The following is a 23,197-nucleotide window of genomic DNA, read 5'->3' on the forward strand; positions in this document are numbered from 1 at the left end:
TGGAGATACTGATTTTAGACCATCGCAATACCCTGATGATGAGTTCATTTGTTAATAGAGGGGTTTTCTCTTCTGAACGTAGGTGATCGGTACAATTTTCCAATACATGCCACTAGGTTAAGGTAAGGCCGTGTCTCACAGAATAGCCCTGTGAAGAGTTAAAAAAGGGAAAACACAGAAGTACAAAAGTCATGCAATCAATGGTTCTTCTGCCTTGTTTCCATAATGCCCCAATAGACACTTATTTAAAAATTATCTGAAGGATTGACTTTTCACTTTTTTTTAAATCACGAAATGTGTTGTATAGACCCAGCTTGGGTATATCTGCCAGCAGAATGCCAGGAGAAAAACACATAAGCGGGAGAGGCAAAAGCTATAGAGAGAAGTGCTAACAGAATCACGTTGTATGCCTGACTGACAGCATTATTATTGATTAAGGAAAAAAGCAGTACCTGAATACACAGCCTTGGAAAATGAGTCCACTGCTATAATATGTCTAGGCCATCCACGTGCTCACCTTGACAGTCTCAACAAACAGGAACCATACTGCATTGGATCCGTTTTCTGCACACCTGGGGCCAGGGCGAAGGCATTATCCTAAGTGTGGCTGTCACGGTTCAGGGCATGTTTCTGAAAAGCCCCAAAAGATTCTCTCGGTTAAAATAAATAAATGTAGTATACATGTTTGCTGGACTAGAATAACACCGGGACAGAATTCCCTTACCAGAGGGTTTCTTGAAAGGTAGGTACATCCATCTACGGAGCAAGCGTTCGTAGCACTTTCTCCCTAAAGAAACACGGCGTTACGTATGCCATGGAGGACGGGACTCACCAGACGGCCACGTTCTTTCCTTCCTGCTTTCTGTTTTCTCAGGACAGCTGTAACACTTTCATGGTTCCTGTAATTCAGTATGGTCCCTGATTCACTTCGGCTACGGCGCGGCCGGAGGAGTGTCTGCATCACAGAAAGGCGAGGTCCTTTCTTCATTTGAGGAAGATAGATTTAATGAGTGAGCACCTATGAGCGTGTCCTTTACCCCATCATCCCTCCTGAGGAATCACTTCGTGAACACTCCTGGGATGAGAGACGAGCCTTCTCAAGATGCCCTATGACAGAGGGAGGGAGACAGAGACATTTGAGTGTTTGCACGAGCACTCGTGCCCCCACAGTGCCCCCCGCCCTCCCCCCCCCCGCGTGCCCCCGACGGCGCCTCGGGGGCCCTGACCTTGCTGCCACCAGCAGCAGCCCCTGAGAAGGTTGAGGGCAGAGGCCCACGTGAAGGTACTGGGCTCTGTCTCCTGCTGGCCTAGGCGTGTCAGGATCTAAACACATCAAAACCTCTCTCGGGGAGGACTTTCCAGACGGGAGCATTCTAGTCCGGAATAACTGCATGCGTCTGCTAGCTGCTACCGGGTCACTAAGTCAGCAAGCCCATAAGCTCTCTGGCGGTGCCGGTGTGTGCGCGGAAGCCGGAAAGCAGAGCAGGCTGTTTCTCGAGCACCGTCGTGGATGCGGGCTACTCGCGACCGCCCTTGATCTAGATGGGGCAGGACTGATTATCTTCATTTTTAAAATGAGGAAACTCAGGCTCAGAAGTGTCCGTCACCTTGCTAATGTCATGACGATAGTAAGTGGCAAAGCTGGGGGCGGAACCCAGGTTTCTGGATTTCTTTCTTTTCTTTTTTTAATATGAAATTTATTGTCAAGTTGGTTTCCATACAACACCCAGTGCTCCTCCCAACAGGGGCCCTCCTCAATGCCCGTCACCCACTTTCCCCTCCCTTCCACCTCTCCCCCCGCCATCGACCCTCAGGTTTCTGGATTTGTAGCTCATCAGTCTTTCCGCCGTAGTCCACGGCCTCTCCTCACACCATGGTGGAATGTATTTTCTAACGTTTTCATTTACTGTATCATCCTTAGAGTAGAGGTGCCTTAGTGACAAGATGAGTATCATGTTACGGAAACGCGGCACAAAAGAAGTAGAACGTAGGTTTTAGAAAGCGTATAGACATTGCAAATTAAAGCAGCATGAGTGTTAACTATCTAGCCTCCATCTTCCAATCAGTTTAAATTACTTTTAATGTATGTTTTTAAACTCAAAATGATCTGTCATCCCAACGTGCAACCCTCGTAATGTGTGGTGAATTACACGAGATCATTTTGTTTTGATTCCCCTCCTTTTTAAGGGGATCTCCCATTTTGTACTTGGGATTGGTCTTTTCACGTCACGTCGTTTCAGAGAAAGGGATGTTCTCCCTGTGTATTTTGTAGACTACTTCTCAGACCCTAAAGACATAGATATTTTTCCCACAAATAATTCACTTAAGTTTTCTTCAAAGTCTGGGAGCTGAATAATTCTCTGTATCACGCTTGAAACAAAGTCACATCGCAGTGAGCATAAAGGACACACACTGTGAGCTCTGTCTCAGGTCTGACACTCCCTGCGACCGCTCAGCTTGGAGATCAAAGGTGCTGAGCACACAGGAGGGTGACGTGAGCACGTCTGAGCAGAGCGGTTGGCGCTCCGGAATGATCCCGAGTTAATTCCCAAAGGAAAGAGAACCTCTCGGCATAGACATTTTCAATCAATAGCCAAGCAGCCCAGAAAACATTAATTTCAATGAAGTTATTTTCCTATGATGGCTGTATAGAGAGACATAGGTTTCAAAGAAACTGGCCTCGAACACGATTATGTTCCTCCTGATCAGAGAAGAGAAGACATTTTCAAAAACCATGTCGCTGAATGAAAGCTAGGTTAAGCAATGTCACTTTGATTTCTCCCTCCCTGTCTTCTGCCAGTGGCCTGCTCATACTATCACTTCCAGCGTGCTTTCAAAGGAAACCACTCGAACAGCATGCTCGTTACTTTATGACATAGCCTTCGTCTTCTTTAAGCACAGACTCATTTGGATTAAAGAGATGGGGCGAAGTGGGTTCGTGTGATTTCCACAATGACACGTCTCCATCCCATTTCCCTACCCCGTTCCGACCCAGCCAGGACTGGGGGACGAAAGGCGGTAGAAAAGGAAGGTGCGGGTGTGCACAGGTGGGTAGACTGGGTCCGGCCCCTGCTCCCCGCCAGCATCCGCCTCTTCCTTTCCGCTTCCTTTCCGGGGCCGTCTCAGGGACAGACCTGCATCTCCGAACTACACGTGAGACGTGACGCGGGCCAGCCACACACCTATTGCTTATTTTATCATCTTCACCTGTTACCTCCTGCTCTCGCTTTCTTGCCGCTGTGCCGCCTGCCAGAATTCAACCCCGGGCACAGATGGTGAGAAGGTGATTTCTGCCCCCGAGAGGCAAATAACCTGCCCACATATTAATGGGTATTTATTTACCTAGCAGCAGAACCCGAGACGTCGTAGGTGAGAAGGACTTGAATTCCCAGCACTAGTCTCTAAACTTGCGAAGCGTTTCACTTCTTTCAAACAAAATCGCTTCGAAGCGTGTCGAGCCGTAGTTAGGCGTAGGAGGCTTGCTTTGGGGTATTTCCTCACGCAGTGGTCACCCCGAACGCCGAGTCCAGCGTTACAAGCAGCTGCCTCTACCTCCTGTAGGCCTCACCCACCTCCGAGATTCACAGATACGAAGGTCTCCGGATGGATACTTCTGGAAAGGGTCTGAAGGTCTCAGTGCTCCCCATAGTAAGTGTTCTTTCTATAGTCTGAAAAAGTCTAGGGGAGTACAAGTTTGGTTCTGATTACATAATTATGCTACAGAAGTATGAAAAAAATCATCACTGAAACCCTCCAGGTGCTTAAACAGTTTGATAGACTGTAGCCATTCTGCCATCAGCGCCCCCAGCTGTGTTGCTTAGCAACATTTTAATTCCAGAAGAATCGAAGGAGATGCAATCCCTGTGGAGAGGGAAACAGAAATCTCTAAGAGGGCTGTTGACAGATGATCTGAGTTGTTTCTTCTAATATACTGTGAAGATCACTAGCTCTTTTCATGAATGATAAATGGACTGTACACAGATCAATGGGTTCAGCAATAAACTGGAACCAGGCTCCATGTCTAAGGCGACACAGGCCGAGAGGCCCAGAGATTTCCTCATTTCGATGATTTGGTGTGTGTTTTCTTAAAGGTTCCACGGGAGGACATTGATCCGAGTAGTCGGTCGTCCCTTGGCCTTTTGTGGTGTCTGCTAATAAAAATGATTTTAGAAATGGCTACTTTGGCCTTGCTCTCACCACGCAGGTGCGGCCAGGTGTCAGTAGTCAGGCAGGGTAAACAGGTCCCTGCCACAGATCTAAAAACCCGGGATGGGCCCATGACTGTCCCCCACCCCCCGCCCCTGCCTCTCCATCCGGTGGTAATAACCCAGGCAAGCCCACCCAGCAGGTAAGATTTGAGTGCAGGGTGGGGAGACAGGAATGAGTGTCTGTGTCTGAAAGCTGCACTTGGACAGGTAACCATGTTCCCCGGGAGAAGAAAATTGCTTCCTGTGTCTCCAGTCTGCTTATCGCAAAGCAGCCTGCTTCGGTTAGGTCCTTATGTTTCGGAAGAGCATTTTATATTGCTTATTGTTTGGTAACTAGTTGCAAAGATTATGCCTGCTAATGTTGTCTAATTGCATTTTTTTTCCTTCTGCTTACAGGCTGTTGAAAAGGCAAAACCTAAGAACAATCCTGTGAAGTAAGTTATTTTTTATTAGTTGGCATTTTTAATTTGAATGGACTCCATGCATGTGAAGAAAAATAAGGTCGTAAAAGAGACCTGGGATTTCAAGTTCGTCTCTGTTTATGACAGTCGACAGACAAAAACAAAACGGGGGGGGGGGGAACCCACCAAAACCCAAAAAGAGCTAGTGGGGACTAGCTTTTATTTTTATTTTATTTTTGCTTGTGGTCCTGATGACTAAGTGCCCCAAGTCGTGCCCAGTTTACATAAATTAATACGTGCCATCCATGAAGAGTTGCCAAATACTATTATAATCCCATTCGAGGCACGGCACTTCAGGCCTTTGGGTTTTGCGCATGCTAAAAAGATTATATATTTAATTGCAAACCTTGGACCTACGACAGAGACTTAAATGGCTAAAAATGTGCCAAGTGATTTCCAGCCACGTGGGGAGCTTCGGCACCTTGGCATCAAGGCCTTGCTACCCTGTTAATGAAAAGCTCATAAAAATATATTTAACTAAAGGTTTTTCTAGCTAACAGAGAGCTATTGCCAAGGCATTTTTATGGGACACTCTTAAATTATAAACAAGCAGCGCCGTATTCTTTTAAATATAGTACATCTTGGACATCCTGCCTCTTCCAGAAGGGGGACTTTCAAATTAAGAAGGATGTTTGCCTTGTCATTTGGGTTTGTGACATCTGATTGCACTGTTAATGCATACTAGGCCCACCAGCCATATGGCCTAGGGAAGTCCTGCTCTCCTGTCTGGGTTGTTACAGGCCTCGCAGTATCACGCCTCAAGGAACTCCGCGTTAAATCAGGGTAGCCCTGTCCCGTTGTCGTGGGCACTGAATGCAGAAATGGGGGGAGTGCGTTGATTTTTAATAGTTTCTGGGAGAATGGGTCAACTGATAGCGATGGCAAGAAGGCTGCTTTTCCAAGTCACCGGGGTAGTGTTTAGCGCACCATTAAATCCAACCTCTAATTCATTTTTCCAAGAGGTTTCGTGTCCTTTTTCAAATTCATTTTTCTTAGGCCACAGAATATTCCTTATCGGCTTTTGTAGCCTCTCGAGGAGCTTCTGTCGTCTGGAGATGTATTGTGCTATAGTCGTCTTAGGGGAGTATTTCCAGTAGCTGAGTTTCTGGCTGGTTGTTTGATTGGGGTTGAAATCTTCTCTGCAGCCCGATTTCTTTCCTGTCCATGCCCTGAAGGCTTCTCTACCGCCAGCCTGTGGCGGGATTAGAGGGTGGTGCTAATGAGGCCAAGGCCAGAACTGCTAGTCCCTGGGTGGGCCATTAGCAATCTTCTTTCCCCTAGTCTTATTGCACCCTTCCCTCCAGTCCACCGGTGTGCAGATGTGTGCCCCAGGTCACAGGGGATGGGGCAAGGGCTGGAGGAGGGTAAGCCCAGGCCCTCAGTGGGGCAGACATATCCAAGTTCAAACCCCCCCCCGATAGGAAGTAAGACCCAGGCTCCATCTTGGCGTGCTCCTTGTAAGGATTCGGTTTTACAGATAATGTATGTGTGTGTGTGTGTGTGTGTGTGTGTGTGTACACAATATATATGCACAATATATATATTATGGGTTCTGGCTAATTCACGGCGAGACTCCCATCTAATGTCTAGCACCATAAGTCGTGTGGTAAAGAGAAAACGGGAAAAACGGCAGAGCCAGAAGATTAGTGATAGAATATGGAGCTTTTTACGTGTGAATACATTTGAAAATCTGCTTAGTAATAAGCCTCACAATCAACTGGTAGACGCTTAGAATTGTCTTCTAATTAAGTAAGATGCTGTTCTTGGTGTGCCTTTGGGTACCGGGCTACGTGCGGGCTCACGACGCCTAGCCCAGCCGCCCAGCCACAACCGCTGGGCACTTGAAGAAGAGAGATCTCTTCAAGACCTTAGCTCAGGGACAGAAATTCCAGAGCGTGGGTCATGTACACTGCCTGACAGCATAGCCAAAGCGGAGTTTTTACAGTTTTGTGCGTAGCGGTCCTCTTTCTGGTTCTGATGTCTGACGGAGAATTTTGGTTACACGCAGTGCACTGAGACCTCAAATAGAGTAAGGGTTCAACCCATGTTTTTGTGACTGAATGAGCAGGTCAACACGTTGGACACATCCCAGAAAACGGTCCTTCCGGGAACCTGGCCTGGAGGCTTCAGGAGACGGTTGGCCGTATACTAACTAGAGTGTCAGACCGGAAGGGGCCGTCTGTTGTGACAGATGAAGTCATCCACTACCCTCTTATTCTCGGCTCACGCCACATATAAAATACTCCCACGTTGCTCTGGTTCATCCGAGCTGCTTTGCCTCTGACCAGTCACTGGCTTGATCTTCTGTGCCAGAATTGACATTTGATGGAGCGCACGATGGAAAGTGTATACAGTCTTGCTGGAAAAGTAGAGGTCTGGAGGCATTTACAAATAAAGCATGAACGCACATTGGTGCACGTGATCATATGTGTGATTGGATGTCGTCGTCTGGTGCAGGGTTTGGCAAATGGTTGGGGAAAAGAAATCAAAAGAATATTCCATGACATGTGAAAATTACATGAAATTCAAATTTCAGTGCCTATAAAAAAAGCTATATTGGCACACAGCAACACTCATTTGTTTCCGTATTGTCTGTGCCTCCTTTTGTGCTACAGTGGCAGAGATTAGTTGCGACAGACACCGTACAAACCACACAACCAAAGCTGTTTACTACCTGGCCCCTTACAGAAAAAGATTGCTGACCCCTGCCCTCATTGGTCAGGTAGAAAAAGGCACAGGGGCACCTGGGTGGCTCAATCGGTTGAGCGTCCGACTTCAGCTCAAGTCATCTCGCGGTTGGTGGGTTTGAGCCCTGCATCAGGTTCTGTGCTGACAGCTCAGAGCCTGGATCCTGGTTTGAATTCTGTGTCTCTCTCTCTCTCTCCCTCTCTCTCTCTCTCTCTCTGCCCCTCCTGTGCTCTCTCTTTCTGTCTCTCCTCCTCTCTCAAAATAAATAAACTTAAAAAAATACAATAAAAGCAGGGGTGCCTGGGTGGCTCAGTCAGTTAAGCGTCCAACTTCGGCTTGGGTCATGATCTCACGGTTCATGGGTTCGAGCCCTGTGTTGGGCTCTGTGCTGACAGCTCAGAGCCTGGAGACTGCTTCAGATTCTGTGTCTTCCTCTCTCTCTGCCCCTCCCCTGCTTGCGCTCTTTCTCTCTCTTTCTGTCGAAAATAAATAAAAATGTTTAAAATTTTTTAAAAATAAAATAAAGAGAAGAAAAAGGCACAGATGTAAGCTTTTCCATGGCCATGCAAGTTAAACTTATCAGCCCCCCCTTTTTTTTTTTGGCCTTTAAAACATTGAGCAGGTGTTTACTGAGCCCTTTTCACGGGTTCTGGATATCTTAGGATGATGTCCCACCCAATTCTCATTTCTCATTCAGAGCAAAGAGACCGCTCCTAATTTACTATCTTTGAAGTCATTACGCGTATGAGACCTATTGACAGAGCAGCTATGTGTCAGAAACCGGTGAACACAGAGCTAGAGCATACTGCTAGCCTTCCAAGTTGTATGTAGATGGGTATATTGCAAAAGGCACGTGCATGTTCCAAAATTCCATTACTCCCCAAGATCTAACTAAGGCTAAGCATACTTTCAATCGCAGTGATGGTAAATGACTCACAATATCCATTTAGTTGGTCTGTTTTCCCCTCCAAGGGTTTGCTTCCTCTTCCCCATTTCTCAAGCACTTGTTCAATTTACTTTTAATGCCTTCATGGTTGTAAGGTTCTTTCGACACCACGGGGGGACCGTGGTACACATTAATTACACTCCATAGAAAGGAGAAATTAAATATATGCTTAGTGAAGGTAAGCCCATAATGTACCTGGATACACTAATGATTCTACCCTGAAACATTAAATATTACCTCTGAGGGTAAGAATCAAAATGGAATGTTCTTAAGATCAGTGATCAGGACAAGAGATGCTGGTATATTTCTCAGTCTGCTGGAGCCGTGCCGATATCAAAGCTTGATTAGTATGTTCAAACTGTGGCTCTTTAATGTGTCAGAGAGACTTTCACTTGTATGTTAATGGTCTGCAGCAATTATCTTCAAGCTTTCATTGTGACAACAAGGCCTGAGAGATGTACAGATTTCTTCTACCATATGTGACTTATCACATACATTTTTTTAAAAACACATTTCTGTTATTAAGACATATGTGATAGTACACTTCTGCAAATGTGAATTGCTTTTGGCTAAAAGCCATGCACTAATAAGTTGAGTTGAATCTAACCGAGGTTGACATCTGTTACCAAAAGGAGGGGCGGGGGGTGGAGAGGGAGAGAGAGGGAGAGCGAGCACAGTTGTCAAGCATCACATTCTTCCTTGCTTTTACACTTTAACAACGTTAAACAACGTAGTTGTTGTCTTTCACAAATCAGGATCAGAATACACTCTGCTTCGGAAATTACAGCTTTATTTACGAGCCAATCCATCTTACAGATACGGTGGTTTCATTATTGAAATTGACAAATAGCCACAAAGATTGTCCTGCCCATGGTGTTTGTGCATTATTCATTTATTCACCCAATGAATATTTATTGAGAATCTACAGCGTTCCGGGAACCGCGATAGATGCTGAGGGAATTAAAAATAAATCTGACACAGGTCTTACCCTCGAGGAGTTTAGAGTCCAGTAGGAGAGATAAAATCGGTTTGTAAAGAACTAAGTACAAGATAGAGAGAGATATTTGTTAAGTAGGAAACAGATAGAGTACAAGGGAAGCTCTAAGGACAGAACGTGCTTCCAGTTAGCGCTGGTGGAGAAGGCGGGCGGGAGGGGGAGTGGGGAGGGACATTTGCACCAGGACTTTAAAGACTTGGTTTGAGCCACGGGTGCTGAGGTGGCAGGCAGTGCAAGGTCAGGTTGGAAACCAAAGCTCAGAAGAAATGGTGACTTAGGGACCTCAGCATTGAGGAGCCCTAACTCATTACTGTGAATCATCATTTACTCCCCTATTACTAAACATAAACAATGAGTCCATAGACGTGGGATCCAGTCCTCAATCGAACACTAGCTTATGGTATGGGGTTGTACATGTTCCTTCCTTGCCACAGACCTCAGCTACATTATTTGTTTGGTTCTTCCACCTCTTGGGGAAAGAAAGCCAAAGCTTGAAATCCTGTTTTATAATTATTTTAGGAAATATTTGATGTTAAGGTTTGATATAGATGCACACAAGCAGGCACACTGTAAAGATCGCATGTATAATACTCCTGTTGACACACACACACACACACAGAATGCCATTTCCCATCATTTCTGTCTTGTGTACCCGTGAAATGAGGGACAAGAAGCCACATCATTAGAATCTTAAAGAGATATGTTAGATAGAAGATGGGTGTGGCCCCAAGAATGTTGAGTTGAGTCATTTAAATGACCCCTCGCAACCAGAGGTAATTTTGCAGTTAGAATCCCTATCTCTTAAGACGCTCTCGGACACACGCACATCACCGCTGTGCAGAACATCGCCGGAATCACCACATCGTCTCAGAATGATGGAGCAATGGATTCTGTACTGTGTTCCACCAAACATCAGTCTTGCGGGGTCTTCTCCTTTGGGAATAAAAGTCTCCAGCACCCTTTCCTGGAGTGCCCTGTGCGTATTTGAGTAATGCAGGCTCGAAGGAGTCCTGCAGAAAGAGGCTTCTTTACCTTTGTCTTAGCCAAGTTTTCCCAAATGTGTTTGGCCAGAGGACAGCCCGACCTGACACAGTGTTTTATGGAACACAGAACTGGATGCGCAGGGCCATGGGAAATAAGATGACCCCACGGGAGTGTGGCTTCCGTAGGTAGTTTGAGAAAACCAGGGCCCATTAACTTACGTCCAGTCCCTAATGGGAATATTTGCAATGAGCAGGCTAATTTACAAGTCAGCCATGGAAAGGAAAATGGGGACTATCCTGAGGGGTGGTCCTCAGCGAGGGGAGTGGGAGCTTTGGGTGAGGTCCCTCTGAGTGAGATCTGTGAAGCCAGCAGTCCCCAGCGAGCGTCATAAAGGCCCAGTCATTTCCTGATAGTGAGGCACCCAGCCCAGTGCACTCCCTGTGACACCAGCCAAAGTCTAGGCAGCCTCTAATCAGCTCTGGCCATTTTAAGGGTAGTTAAAGGAAAGAGAGCAATCAAACCTCTGTTTAAATGGCTGCATAAATGGTGCTGTTTATGTTGTCCGGATAGCTAAAATCGGATGCAGAAGGTCTCAGCAGGCATCTGCACAGCCCAAAGTTCTGGCCATCCTCCTTTTTACTTGGTAATGGGACTCGAATCATGGAGGCAATCCCAGATGACTGCCCAGAACCCCGGGGTGCCGGGAATTCTGTCCACTGTTGGACCCGCTGCCTCTTTCTCATCATCTCTTAGGACACACACGTTCACTTTCAAATTTGTTGGTGGTTTTGAAAGTCCTACTAGTGAGCGGGGCGCCTGGGTGGCTCAGTCGGTTGAGCATCAGAGTTTGGCTCAGGTCATGATCTCACGGTTCATGAGTTTCAGCCCCGCATCGGGCTCGGTGCTGACAGCTCGGAGCCCGGAGCCTGCTTCAGATTCTGTGTCTCCCTCTCTGTCTGCCCCTCCCCCACTCGTGCTCTGTCTCTCTCAAAAATGAAACATTAAAAAACTTTTTTTAAATAAAAAAAATGTGAAGTCCTACTGACGCACTTTTTATACCAGTTTGTCTTCTTGGAGTATGGCCTCAAATGTTTCCAATCTTAACGAACCAGCAAGTTTGCTGGCATTCGAACAATTATGCCAACTTCAATTATGGTAACTTTATTTTTTTTTAAATTTTTTTTTTCAACGTTTATTTATTTTTGGGACAGAGAGAGACAGAGCATGAACGGGGGAGGGGCAGAGAGAGAGGGAGACACAGAATCGGAAACAGACTCCAGGCTCCGAGCCATCAGCCCAGAGCCCGACGCGGGGCTCGAACTCACGGACCGCAAGATCGTGACCTGGCTGAAGTCGGACGCTTAACCGACTGCGCCACCCAGGCGCCCCAATTATGGTAACTTTATATCGATAAGGAAGAGTTTCTTCAAAACTGCAAGCTCGTTGGTTTGTCTCATTAGCATCTCCGATCTTTTCGAAAGCATCATGAGCACCTCTTTTCTTGAGGTGGTGAGTTAACATGCTAACGACCACGATGATGAAATGGAAGTAGAAAGCACCCATTCATTGGTGAAGCGACAGCACTCATAAAATACTCCTTTATCCAGTGCTTTATAAAGTACCGGGCAACTTTCTAACCCTGTGCTTCTTAGCGTGTGCCGCTTAGAAGAGAACAGACAACTCTTTCATCCGTTCACCCAGCCCAACCCACTTTGGGGTGCATACGATTTCCAGCTACAATTTTATTTTAACATCAGCGTTCAGCAGTCTTTCAGAAAGCTGATGAAAACTCAGAAGCACGTAGCCAATCTGCTAGAAAGTCAGGCAAGCCATGCACGTGCGTCCTTTGGACAAACATGAACTGTTCCAGGCTCGGTCGATGGGGAGAGGAGTAAGGTAGAGTGTCTGCCCTGAAGGTCCTCACTCTCCTAAGGAAACGGCCGCCTCGCTGCCCTGCAGAATAGACAGGCTCTGTGAGGAAAGCAGAGGAAAGTGTGTGCAGCATCTCACGAGGCCCAGAGGAAGAAGCGAGCACCTGCTCGGTGTGGGCTCACCCTCGCTCCACAGGAGTCCCCGGGTGAACCGTGTAGGGAGAGCCACTCAAGAGAGCCGGATAGCACTCGCAAACGGCATGGCGAGAAGAAAGCAGAGATTGTGTTGTGAGCCGTGTCTGGGAGGTCGAGGCAGCCAAGGAGAGGGGGCACTTTTCTAGATGGAAGGTTTGTGACTCGCCACGTTTGTGACTCGCAGGAGAGCAAAGAAGGGACACATGCCGGGACACAGCCAGAGATTCGGGCCCCGCTTTTGACATGAAGAGGAGAGCAGCGCAGTGTGGACAAAACTAAGAAAATGCCAAAAAAGGATTCTTTTGTTCTAGAAAGTTAAAGGTTAGAGTTAGGGAAGGATTAGAAACCTTTTTTAAACTGTTTGCAGAGAAATAGATCTATCAAATCCTTCCTGATTAGATCTGGCTAATCCTTTTCGGCAGACTTTTATGTCAATCTCCACGCACGCAGGGTTCCTCTAAGCATTGGGCTGCTCCCTTGTGGCTTTATCGACCCTTGATTGTTTCTTACATTTTTAAAAACTGTGCTTTCATATGGTTCCTTTCACATTATTCAAACGTCTAGTATTTTGGGCATGGCACATAACATTATTATTCTAGCTTCATTTTCTGAATTCATTGCACAGACATAAAAATTCTTTCTGAATGTATTTTTATCAGCCACAGACGTAAGCACAGTAGGGCTATTTTGATTTCTAGGGAAACGAGGCATGCCCCCATGGTAACTACACGCAGGACTCCAAACAGTAAATCAGCCCTCCATCGACCACAAAATATGTTCAAAGTCAGGAGCCTGGGGTCATGAGTTATTATTTAGTTGACTGAAATAGGAAGCATAGAGTTTCTGCTTTTATTAAAGCTTTTGTCTAAACCAAAAGCAGTTATCCAGAGAGCCAACATTAAAAAAAAAAAAAAAAAAAGTAAACCATTCTTCCACAGGGAAGTGTTTCCATTTGTAGAATTTACAGCACGGGGATAGATTACATGTCATTAGAACCCAGTTTCTGTATACACACGCATTTATGTACTCTGTGCCTCAGTATCCCCTCCTGCCCCGTGGTGATTTACATCCAAGATGGAGTTGGTGGTGATAGGCAGACAGAGCAGCCGTAACTATAGAAGTTCTGAAATCTCTTCCTTGGTGTCTCTTCCTCTGTCCTCATCATCCCCTAATATCTGACCGCTTTCCTTCCTCCAAGACCATATCCCCACACGTGCGTGCCACGTCGTTGGGGAAAATATTTCAGAAAAGCCTTGTGGCTTTTTCTATTTTTTTTTTTTTTAGCAGCTTCAGGGAGTTTATGACTGTACACCTCCACGGAAGCCCTGAAGCTCACCGTGCATCATCAAACCCCGCAGTGTGAGCTACCAGGAGTCTGCTAATAATAACACCTACACTGGAAACACCCCTTATCCATCTCCCTTCCACTCAGTAGAGATGCAGATTGCTACACTGCCTAAGTGAAAGTTTCACTTGCCTCAAGCTGTGATGTGACAAATTAGACACGCTAGCAAACCTGCTTGAAAGATAGGTGTGGGGGCGCCCGGGTGGCTCAGTCGGTCGGGCGTCCGTCTTTGGCTCAGGCCATGATCTCACTGTGAGCTCGAGCCCCGCGTCGGGCTCTGCGCTGACCGCTCAGATCAGAGCCTGGCGCCTGCTGCGGATTCTCTGTCTCCCTCGCTCTCTGCCCCTCCGCTGCCCGCACTCTGTCTCTCTCACAAAAATAAATAAAACCTTTAAAAAAATTAACAAAAAAGATAGGTGTGGATGTGTGTATATGCCCTCTACACATATATATGTACACTCGCTCACATATAACTGAAACCCCACCTATTGCCAAAAACGGATTTGACGCGATTGAAACAGGGTTGTAGGGAGGGTGCTTAAAGGAAACGGGAGACCCTGCTGTTTCCTAGCACCGTAGAAACATCTGTTTACATACGCGTAGCAAGTAGAAAAATGCTGTGTGGTTTTGAATCCACCCAGATGAAGGCTGCCGGACCATGACAGAACTGAGCACGGCCGGGCCCTTCTGCAGGGACGCCATTGGGGCGCAAAGCCTGTTGGGAGATCCCTTGGAGAATGCCATCACACGCGTGGGAGGTTCTTCCGCCGGTGCTTAGCGACAGGTGCTAAATCTTTGAAAGTGGGTTTCACTTTTGTAAACTAGCCCAGGAGGGTGACTCAGAGCCATGGACGTTGAAAAAGTAGCCAGCGAAGGAAATGCACGCGGATATTGGGTCAAAACGATAGTGATGTTCCCTTGTGGATAGTGAATGCTCCAAGAGGAATGTTAAAGGCTTTGTGCAAGAGCGACACCATTGGACAACCACCCTGTGCAAAAGAGCAGTTCCTCCCACCCGTACCTTCGCCATCCCCTTTAGCCTCCTTCGTTGTCCACTTTAGCAGTTACCGTCGTACTGTATGTGTCTGTCTGTTAGATCCATCCATCTCATGGTCATTTCTCTATGTTTTGGACAATTACTGAACTCGTTATTGGCCCTCATGTGGGTTACTAACTCTGTACTCCATATTGGTTTTAACTCCAAGGCATTTTAAAGTTAGTTTTACTGTCTTTATAGCACTAGAGTTTCACCTCACGGATGACTCATTCTCCTGGTCTATACCCAGCTGCCGACCGCAGGACATAGCCCCCTTCTTGATCGTGAAGGGAAGGCACAGGGGCAAAGGTGTCAGCTGCACTTGATGTCATTAAGCATTTTCGAGAATGACAGAAGCCACAAGGAAGGCTGTCTCCTCTTTTTGAAAGGCCATCCTGACGCTCAGAAATTAGCAGGATGGGGCACACAGCAGCCAGTGCCAAAACACACACACACTGGTCCTCTTCCTCAGAGCTGGGAAGGCTGAGAAGCGCCTTCCCCACGGGCCCATAGTCCCAGCAGTTGTTGGATGGCTCCACCGGTACCTCGGCAGATCCCTCACTTTATATCAATGTGTATGAAAGAAACCAAAACAAGAGCATGTTTCAGGAAATAATACCACCACAAGGTTACTTTTGCCTCATACAGCATCTCCTAGAATGGAATGGCCTGGATCTCCTCCCTCGGGGATTGCTCTCACGCTCGCAATAATCGAGGCTGATTTTATTGGCAAATCACCTCTGGATGAGGAACACACTCCAGAGGAAACTTTGTGTGGGACGAACTGTTTTCTGGTGCCAGTGGCACGTTAGCCAGGCCCGTGCTGTGCAAGTTCCCAATCTTTCTGCTCGTTCAGGCAGCACATTCATTAGCAGCCCTTCAGGCAGTGTCGAATAACTGGACATATTAGGGAAATTTACTTTGAATTGTTTTGGAGACTTACTGGCTAACAGGTCAGTAATCAAAGTGTAGCTTTTAACATGCACATTAAATATTTTACTGGTAGTGGCAGGACTCACTATTGTTTGTACTTCAAATGCTTGCCATAAAACCATTTTGCATGGGGTCCCTGGGTGGCTTAGTCGGTTGAGCATCTGACTTTGGCTCAGGTCATGATCTCTTGGTTGGTGAGTTCGAGCCCTGCCTTGGGCTTTGCACTGACAGCACAGAGCCTGCTTCGGATCCTCTGTCTCCCTCTTTCTCCACCCCTCCCCGGCTCTCTTTCTGTCTCAAAATAAATAAACAGTAAAAATTAAAAAACAAAAACCATTTTGCCTAATGATTTAAGTCCTCAAAGATCCTGGGTCGACGACAGGGCAGAATTAGGGAGGGCAGGATAAGGGGAGACAGGATGGTGATACCGGGTATTGAGGCTGTCATACTACTACCTTTGTAGGCATGGCTCACCTAGCAATCATTTCCTGCTTGTTGCCTTTGTTAACTATAAAAAGAATCCAGAGTTATGTTGACGGCAGAGTGTAGCACAACTAACCAGAAGATCCCAATTCGGAAATGTACCCCAGCTCTCAAACCCCTCCCCCCAGTGGAAATTGAGAATATTACAAACAGAATATGTTGAGCCTCTAGGATGCAAGAAGGGAAGGAGGAAACTGGAAGAAGGAAACTGGAAGGAGGAAACTGGAAGAAAGGAAGGAGGAGAAGCCACACATCAGGGGACTCTGGTAACCTTAGGGTGACATTGACTCTGAAGGGCTGGAGGAAAGGTACTTAAAAGCTGATTTGATTCATGAAGACAGAAGAGTTGAGTCGGGGGTGGGGGGAGCCAGAAAGAATGGTTTTATGCGCAAGAGAGGGAAACAGCGGAGGGGGAGCTCCTCAAAGTATATGCCACGTCTTAGCCCTCCAGTTTCTCAGGCGAAACTGACAACAGGCAGGAGAGAGATGATTCCCCCTGTTTTGTTCCTGTGAAGAGTCTCAGTGCTTAGGCCAGTCGTCAGAGCACGAGAAAACTCGATCAGGGATGATGTGCCTAATGCCTGCTGCTGGGTTTGAGATAGTTCAGACACGAAGCGTAGAAGCCAAAATGCTGGCCTGGGCTGACTGGTTGGCACCCTTCTTTTATGAGTTTTGTGCCCAGATTATTACTATTATTTACTTTAACCAAGAGAGGGAAAGTAGAACAATTCCCATGATCCAACAGTCACACAAAGCTTTTTAAGTACTGATGTAAGTGGCATAAGGCTTAATACTTGGGTTCCCAGCAATCAAGAAACAACCTTGTGCAATATCACCAGAGCTCGGTTCCCCAGTGGGCATAACAGAGATGATTAGATATATTGAGTTCTTTGTGTCATTCAAAGAACACAGAATCTCATACACGTTGGTGTTAGCTTCCCTTCACTTCATTTCAATTTTCAATAACCAGGGTCATCACATGTAACCGTTGCTTCGTAATGAAACTTCATGTCGAATTGGATTTGTCTTTTAGGTGAAAGTATATTGTGAAACCTTCTGAAATCGGATGTTTAAAATAATTTTTACTGCCACAGAAATCATAAATATACCTCATATTCTGAACGACAATAATGTGGCCAGTGAATGATAAAAACAAAATCTCTGAAAAAAAATGTTACATTTCTGCTTTTGATATTTGACAAGCCTGGGGAAAGAAGTGCCCTGGTTAATCAAAATGATTTGGTTAACAGAACTATCAAATGTAGAGAGAATGATTTTTAAGGAATTAGAAGAGCGTGAGTACCCTTGGCAAGAAACAACGCGAGCTATAATCTAATCCTTCTTCAATGGCTCAGCCACCGCCAGTTGATTAACCAGAGCATGCACTTACCAACAGGAAGCACATAGAACTTTTGAATAACCAAGGCTCCTGTGCAAATAGCACGATGAGAACCATTCATAGTGTCCTCGTATAAAAAAGACCAGCGATAACAAGCATTGGCAAAGGCGTGGAGAAAAGGGAACCCTTGTGCACTGTTGTTGACAGTGTAAATTAGTGCGGCCACTGTGAAAAACAGTACAGAGGTTTCTCAGAAAATTAAAAATAGAACTTACCAGGGGACGCCAGGGTGGCTCAGCCGGTTAAGCGTCCGACTCTTGATTTTGGCTCAGGTCGTGATCTCATGGTTCCCGAGATCGAGCCCCGCACTGGGCTCTGTGCTGACAGCACGGAGCCTGATTGGGATTTACTCTCTCTCCCTCTCGCTCAGCCCCTTCCTCACTTGCACGCGTGCATGCACGTGGGTGCATGGGTGCTCTCTCTCAAAATAAATATATAAACATTTAAAAAAATAGAACTACCGTGCATTCCAGCAATCCCACTTCTGGAAATACATTTGAAAGAAATGAAATCATGATCTCAAAGAGAGAACTGCACCCCCATGTTCATTGCAGCTTGATTCATGACAGCCAAGACATGGGATGAATGAGTAAAGAAAATGTGATATATAATAGAATATTATTCATCCACACACACACACACACACACACACACAAATGGAAGGGAATTCTGCCATCTGCAGCAACATGGATGGGCCTTGAGGTGATTATACTAAAGTGAAGTAAGATGGACAGAGAAATTCAAATACTGTGTGATTTCACTTATGTATTTGGAATCTAATAAAACTAGAACTCATAGAGACAGAGTAGATTGGTAGCTACCAGGGGAGGGAGCATGGGGGAGATGGATGAGGGTGGTTGAAGGGTACAAACCTCCAGTTGTAAGATGAATAAGTTCTGAGGACCTAATGCACAGCATGGTGACGGTCCTTAACAATGCTGTATTGTATACATGACAGGTGCTGAGAGAGTGGATCTTAAAAGTTCTCACCACACACACACACACACACACACACACACACACACGGTAGCTATGTGAAGTGACAGTTGTATTCACCGAACTTACTTTAGCAATCATTTTTTGCAATATAGTCTATCAAATTACCATGTCATGTGCCTCAAGCTTACACAACATCGTATGTCCATTATATCTCGATAAAGATGGGGAAAAAATTTCCCGGTGCCTAGATGTGGTCATGCCCAGTCGGATTCCTCGGAGTATCCAGTTATGTTCCTGGATTTAGCAGTTTTCCCAGGAAAACTATAGTCAGTGTCACAGTGATGTGAAAAGCATTGTGGTGGTATCTGTACAAATTCTCTGATGTCCAGATAAGTCAGGGGTCACCCACACAGTTTATCTTCTCATTCTCAAACATGAAAACAATTAGGGGGATTTTCTGATACGTTGTCCAGAGCAGAGCTGCCCCACAACTTTTTAGTGGCACAGGTAACAGAAATGCAGATATACCGATCCTTGTAAACCTCGGGATGGCAGGGCCCAGGGGCACTGGAGTCTCTTGACTACAAAGCATACTGTTCCAGTCCTTTCCTACGTAGACCAAGATGTGGAAACGGTTAGGAAACACTGTTCTATGGATTTGAGCATTATGCATCGTGTTCATTTTCTTTAAGGTTTAGCTTCACGGTGATGATTCTCTCTTCCTTCTGCTAATTTGATGGTCTAAGTTAGCTTTTCCCAAAGTGTGACCCATGGAGAGTGTTTTGAAAGATGTTAATAGGTGTTATTCAGGAGACAAAACAGACAGTGTATGTGGGTGGGTGTGTTTGGTGGAGATTGGTCAACTAAGTATTGGGAAATGCTGGATTAAAAGGGTTTTCTTCTAAGTTGCATTTTGAGCCCTTAATGCATCTCTAAGAGGGGGAAATATAGTTTAATGCAGTGTTTCGCTGGCTTGTTTGACCTAGAAAGCTTTTGTCTGTGGAATATCAGTCTACTGTGAGATATGCTGCGGTAAGTAAAGCTGGGTTGCATTAATGGTGTCAACTCATGAGTGAGTTAAGCAAACTGATCCTCATTTGAGGGTACCTCCCCCAAGCTAGAAACAGAAGTTTCTTTAGCCAACCTACTGTTGGTGTACAGAGCCACTGGGGCACAACCTGGAAGGTTCACCAGCCTGCCAAGGGGGCCGCTAAAGGGGCCACTAGTGTGAATCAACAGACAGTCGTCCTGAGCAGAGTCTTCCGGCCACAGCCACACTGTGAGCAGGTAAAAGTGAACTGGAAAAGTGGAGTTCTGGTCTCAAGAATTAGATGAACATGAATACCCGTGTTGTCTAGATCAGCATCCCATGTGATGTCTATCCCTCTCTTAAAACTTTCTTCACTGTAGACATATAAAGTGGAGCTTTTCGGATGATAGCACAATTTCTTAAAATAGCTATTTTGAGATATGATTCACGAAACATACAGTTTGCTGATTTAAAGTGTATAATTCAGTGGGTTTTAGTATATTCACAGATTTGTGCAGCAATCACCACAATCAATTTTAGAACATTTTCATCACCCCCAAGGGAAACCCTGTGCCCATTAAGCTGTCACTCCCCGCTGTGTCGCTCCACACAGCCCTTACCACTCTGTATCTATGGATTTGTCTATTCTGGACATTTCATCTGAATGGAATCATACAACATGTGGTCTTATGTGCCTGGCTTCCCTCACTTAGCATGATGGTTTCAAGGTTCGTCCAGGTTGTGGCACGAATCGGTACTTCATTCCTCCTTATGGCTGAATAATACTAGACCATCTTCTGGATAGACCACATCATGTTTGTCCATTCCCCCACTGATGGGCATTTGGGTTGTTTTCACCTTTTGGCTCTTGCAAATAGTGTTGCTGTGAACACACGTGCACAGGTTTTTGTGTGAACATGCTTTCAGCTCTTTTAGGTCTACGCCTAGGAGTGGAATTGCTGGGTCCTCTGATAACTCTGGGTTCAGCCTTTTGAGAATCTGCCAGACTGTTTTCTAGAGTCACTGCTCCATTTGCATTCTCATCAGCAGTACATGAGGCTTCCAGTTTTTTGGATGACATCACCCACACCTGTCATTGTCTGTGTTTTGATTATTGCCATCCTAGTAGGTATGAAGGGAGAACTCACTGTAGTTTTCATCTGCATTTACCTGATGACTAATGATGTTAGGCGTCTTTTTGTGGACTTACTGGCCAATTTTATGTCTTTGGAGAAATATCTGTTCAGATCCTGTGTCTTTTTATTATTTATTTGTAGTAATTCTTTATATATGCTAGCTACAAGTCCCTTATCAGATTTTTGATTTGCAAAAATTTGCTCCTATTCTGTGGATTGCCATGTCACTTTCTTGATGATGTATTTTGAGGCACAACAGTCTGTAATTTTGATGAAATCCAATGTCCCTATTTTTTTTCTTTTGTTCCTTGTGCTTTAGTTGCCATATCATGAAGGTCCACGCCTTCCAAGGGTTTTAGTTCTTAGGTCTTAGTTTTAGGTTTTTGATCCATTTTAAGTTGACTTTTACGTACGGTCCGAGGTGAAGGACCGAAGACCATCGTCCTTTTGCGTGTAGAAATCCAGTCGTCCAGGCATCATTTGCTGAAAAGACTATTATTCTTTCCCTGTTCAAATGGCTTGATGCCATTGATCTATATATCTGTCCTTATTTTCATACCATGCTGTCTTGGTTACTATAGCTTTGTAGTAGGTTTAGAAATTAGCAAGTTTGATTCCTCCAACTTTGTTCTTTTTCAAGGTTGCTTTGGCTATTCTGGGTCCCAATTACACATTTTTAAGCTTCACTCTACTTGTATAGGCACCGCCTCCTAGTTTAGAAGGCGGCCGTTGAGCCAGTATTTGAACTTAGCACATAGGACGCGAAGACAAAAACCCTTAGCTCAATATGGAAGTGGATATTTCCAATTGTGAATTCAAAAGCCAGAAGAGAATGAGACTGGGAATTAGGCCTCAAGTCTATTCCGTAGTCTCTGAACCAGGATGGAATCCAGGTTCTCTCCAAATCTGTGTGTCTACACTCGTGAATCACCGTGATTTCAATTTTTCGTTGTGCTGGAGACGGTGATTCCCCAGAGCCTCCGTTGTGGGTGAGACGCACTAGTTGACTCTAACTAGGGGATGTCACCAGGAAAATAGGAAAACCTTCCCTTTTTTACATTCCAAATATATAGTGAGGAAGAATTTAACAGCATTTTAAGTATATTGAAGGTATTGCAACAAAAGTAAATGACAGCTTGATGTTTAATGCTTAGAATAAAATGACTACATCGTGTGGCTCCTTCTCAAAAGCATCCAACATCTTATGGATTGGTAAGCTGGTGTTAAGTATGAATGGTCTTCTCCAATTCTGTAAACCGATTCATTCTACTTACAAAACAGGGGGGCGGTGTGGGTATTGTATCAAATATCCAAGGCTTCCCAGTCCATGTTCTTCCTTCTTGGCAGTTTTCCGTAATTTTATGAAATATTTTAATGTGACAAAGTCACTTCAATTACACAGTCATTATAAGTTTTGCCAAGGTTGAGTATGGATCGTTTTGTGTTCATTAGAGCACAAAATTAGAATTTTCATTGCTGCAACTGTAAACACTGTTTGGCTCAAAGGAATCAAACATTTTCTCATAAAATCTTGGATAAGTGATAATGGGCATTTTTACTATTTTTCAGCATGTTTTAATTTTTTGAAACTATTTTCTGCTTTCCCTCTTTGGGTCTATTTCAGGAAGTTGAATAAGTGATTCCCCCCACCCCACCCCACCCCTCTCGCCGACTTGAACTAGCGGGCACAGAGACAACAGTCCCCAGAGTCAGGAGAAAGAGAATAAATTATTTCTTTAATTTTCTCAGCTTTAGTTGGCCCGAAGTCTGGCAGTTAGACCTGAGTAAGTCTGGCAAAACCATCTGGCACACCTACATCTGTTCTCACATTTGCCAATCAGGATTTATCAAAAACCAATGGCTCAAAAACGTGAAGCTCTTAAGAGGTGCTAATTTGTGGCTAAACAGTAATTCAAATGCTACACCATTTGGTCCTCATGGAGTGTAGTTTTGGTTTTGGGGGATTTAGTGAACCTGTTTCATCTTCCTCTCTTACGTTCTCTGGAAAAAGAAGAAAGAAGAAATGGAAAGCGGTTCGTATCTAAGAACCTTCTTTTCCTCCCTTTGATCCCTTCTGATACTGGGAGGGCTGCCGACAGGGTTTAGATACCTTGGTACCATTTATTAATGGGCAGTCAGACATTCCTGCTCTCTTCAGTTATGAGGATGTTCTCAGTAAAACACCAACACTTGATTCTAAATCATTGCCCACTTACCATCTCTGTTCTCCAACCTTCTGCCTGCCACTCAAAGTCAGTCATCTGTGAAGAACCCTCCCCTCCCTTTCCCTCCCCACCAGCAAAGGGGAGAGGGCATTCATTATTCATTACCATGCTTCCTCTTGGCCAAGGTGTATTCTCTTGCTTCAAACTCAGAACAGCTCACTGGCTTGCGGGGATCCAACAGCCACGGGCGGAGGAACAAGTTTATTATGGAAAGCACATGACTCTGCCAGATTTCACTGACAGATTTTGAAGCCGGAGCAAGGAATTGGCTGGCACTCTTCGTGCATTAATGTCCTTTGGCCCTCAACGTGCTCATTGTTA

At 45.3% G+C, this 23,197-nt stretch overlaps 1 protein-coding gene across 2 annotated transcripts in view; it reads left to right on the forward strand.

Moving 5' to 3' along the window:
- Positions 1-23,197, forward strand: part of AFF2 (AF4/FMR2 family member 2) — a 280,441-nt gene that overhangs the window by 195,126 nt on the left and 62,118 nt on the right. For both annotated transcript variants that reach the window (XM_032592102.1, XM_030305099.1), the window contains one exon: positions 4,605-4,642. In XM_032592102.1, coding sequence (XP_032447993.1) covers positions 4,605-4,642 — 38 coding nt within the window. The remainder of the gene's footprint in view (positions 1-4,604; positions 4,643-23,197) is intronic.

Source organism: Lynx canadensis, chromosome X, assembly GCF_007474595.2.
Source record: "Lynx canadensis isolate LIC74 chromosome X, mLynCan4.pri.v2, whole genome shotgun sequence".
Lineage (NCBI taxonomy): Eukaryota > Metazoa > Chordata > Mammalia > Carnivora > Felidae > Lynx > Lynx canadensis.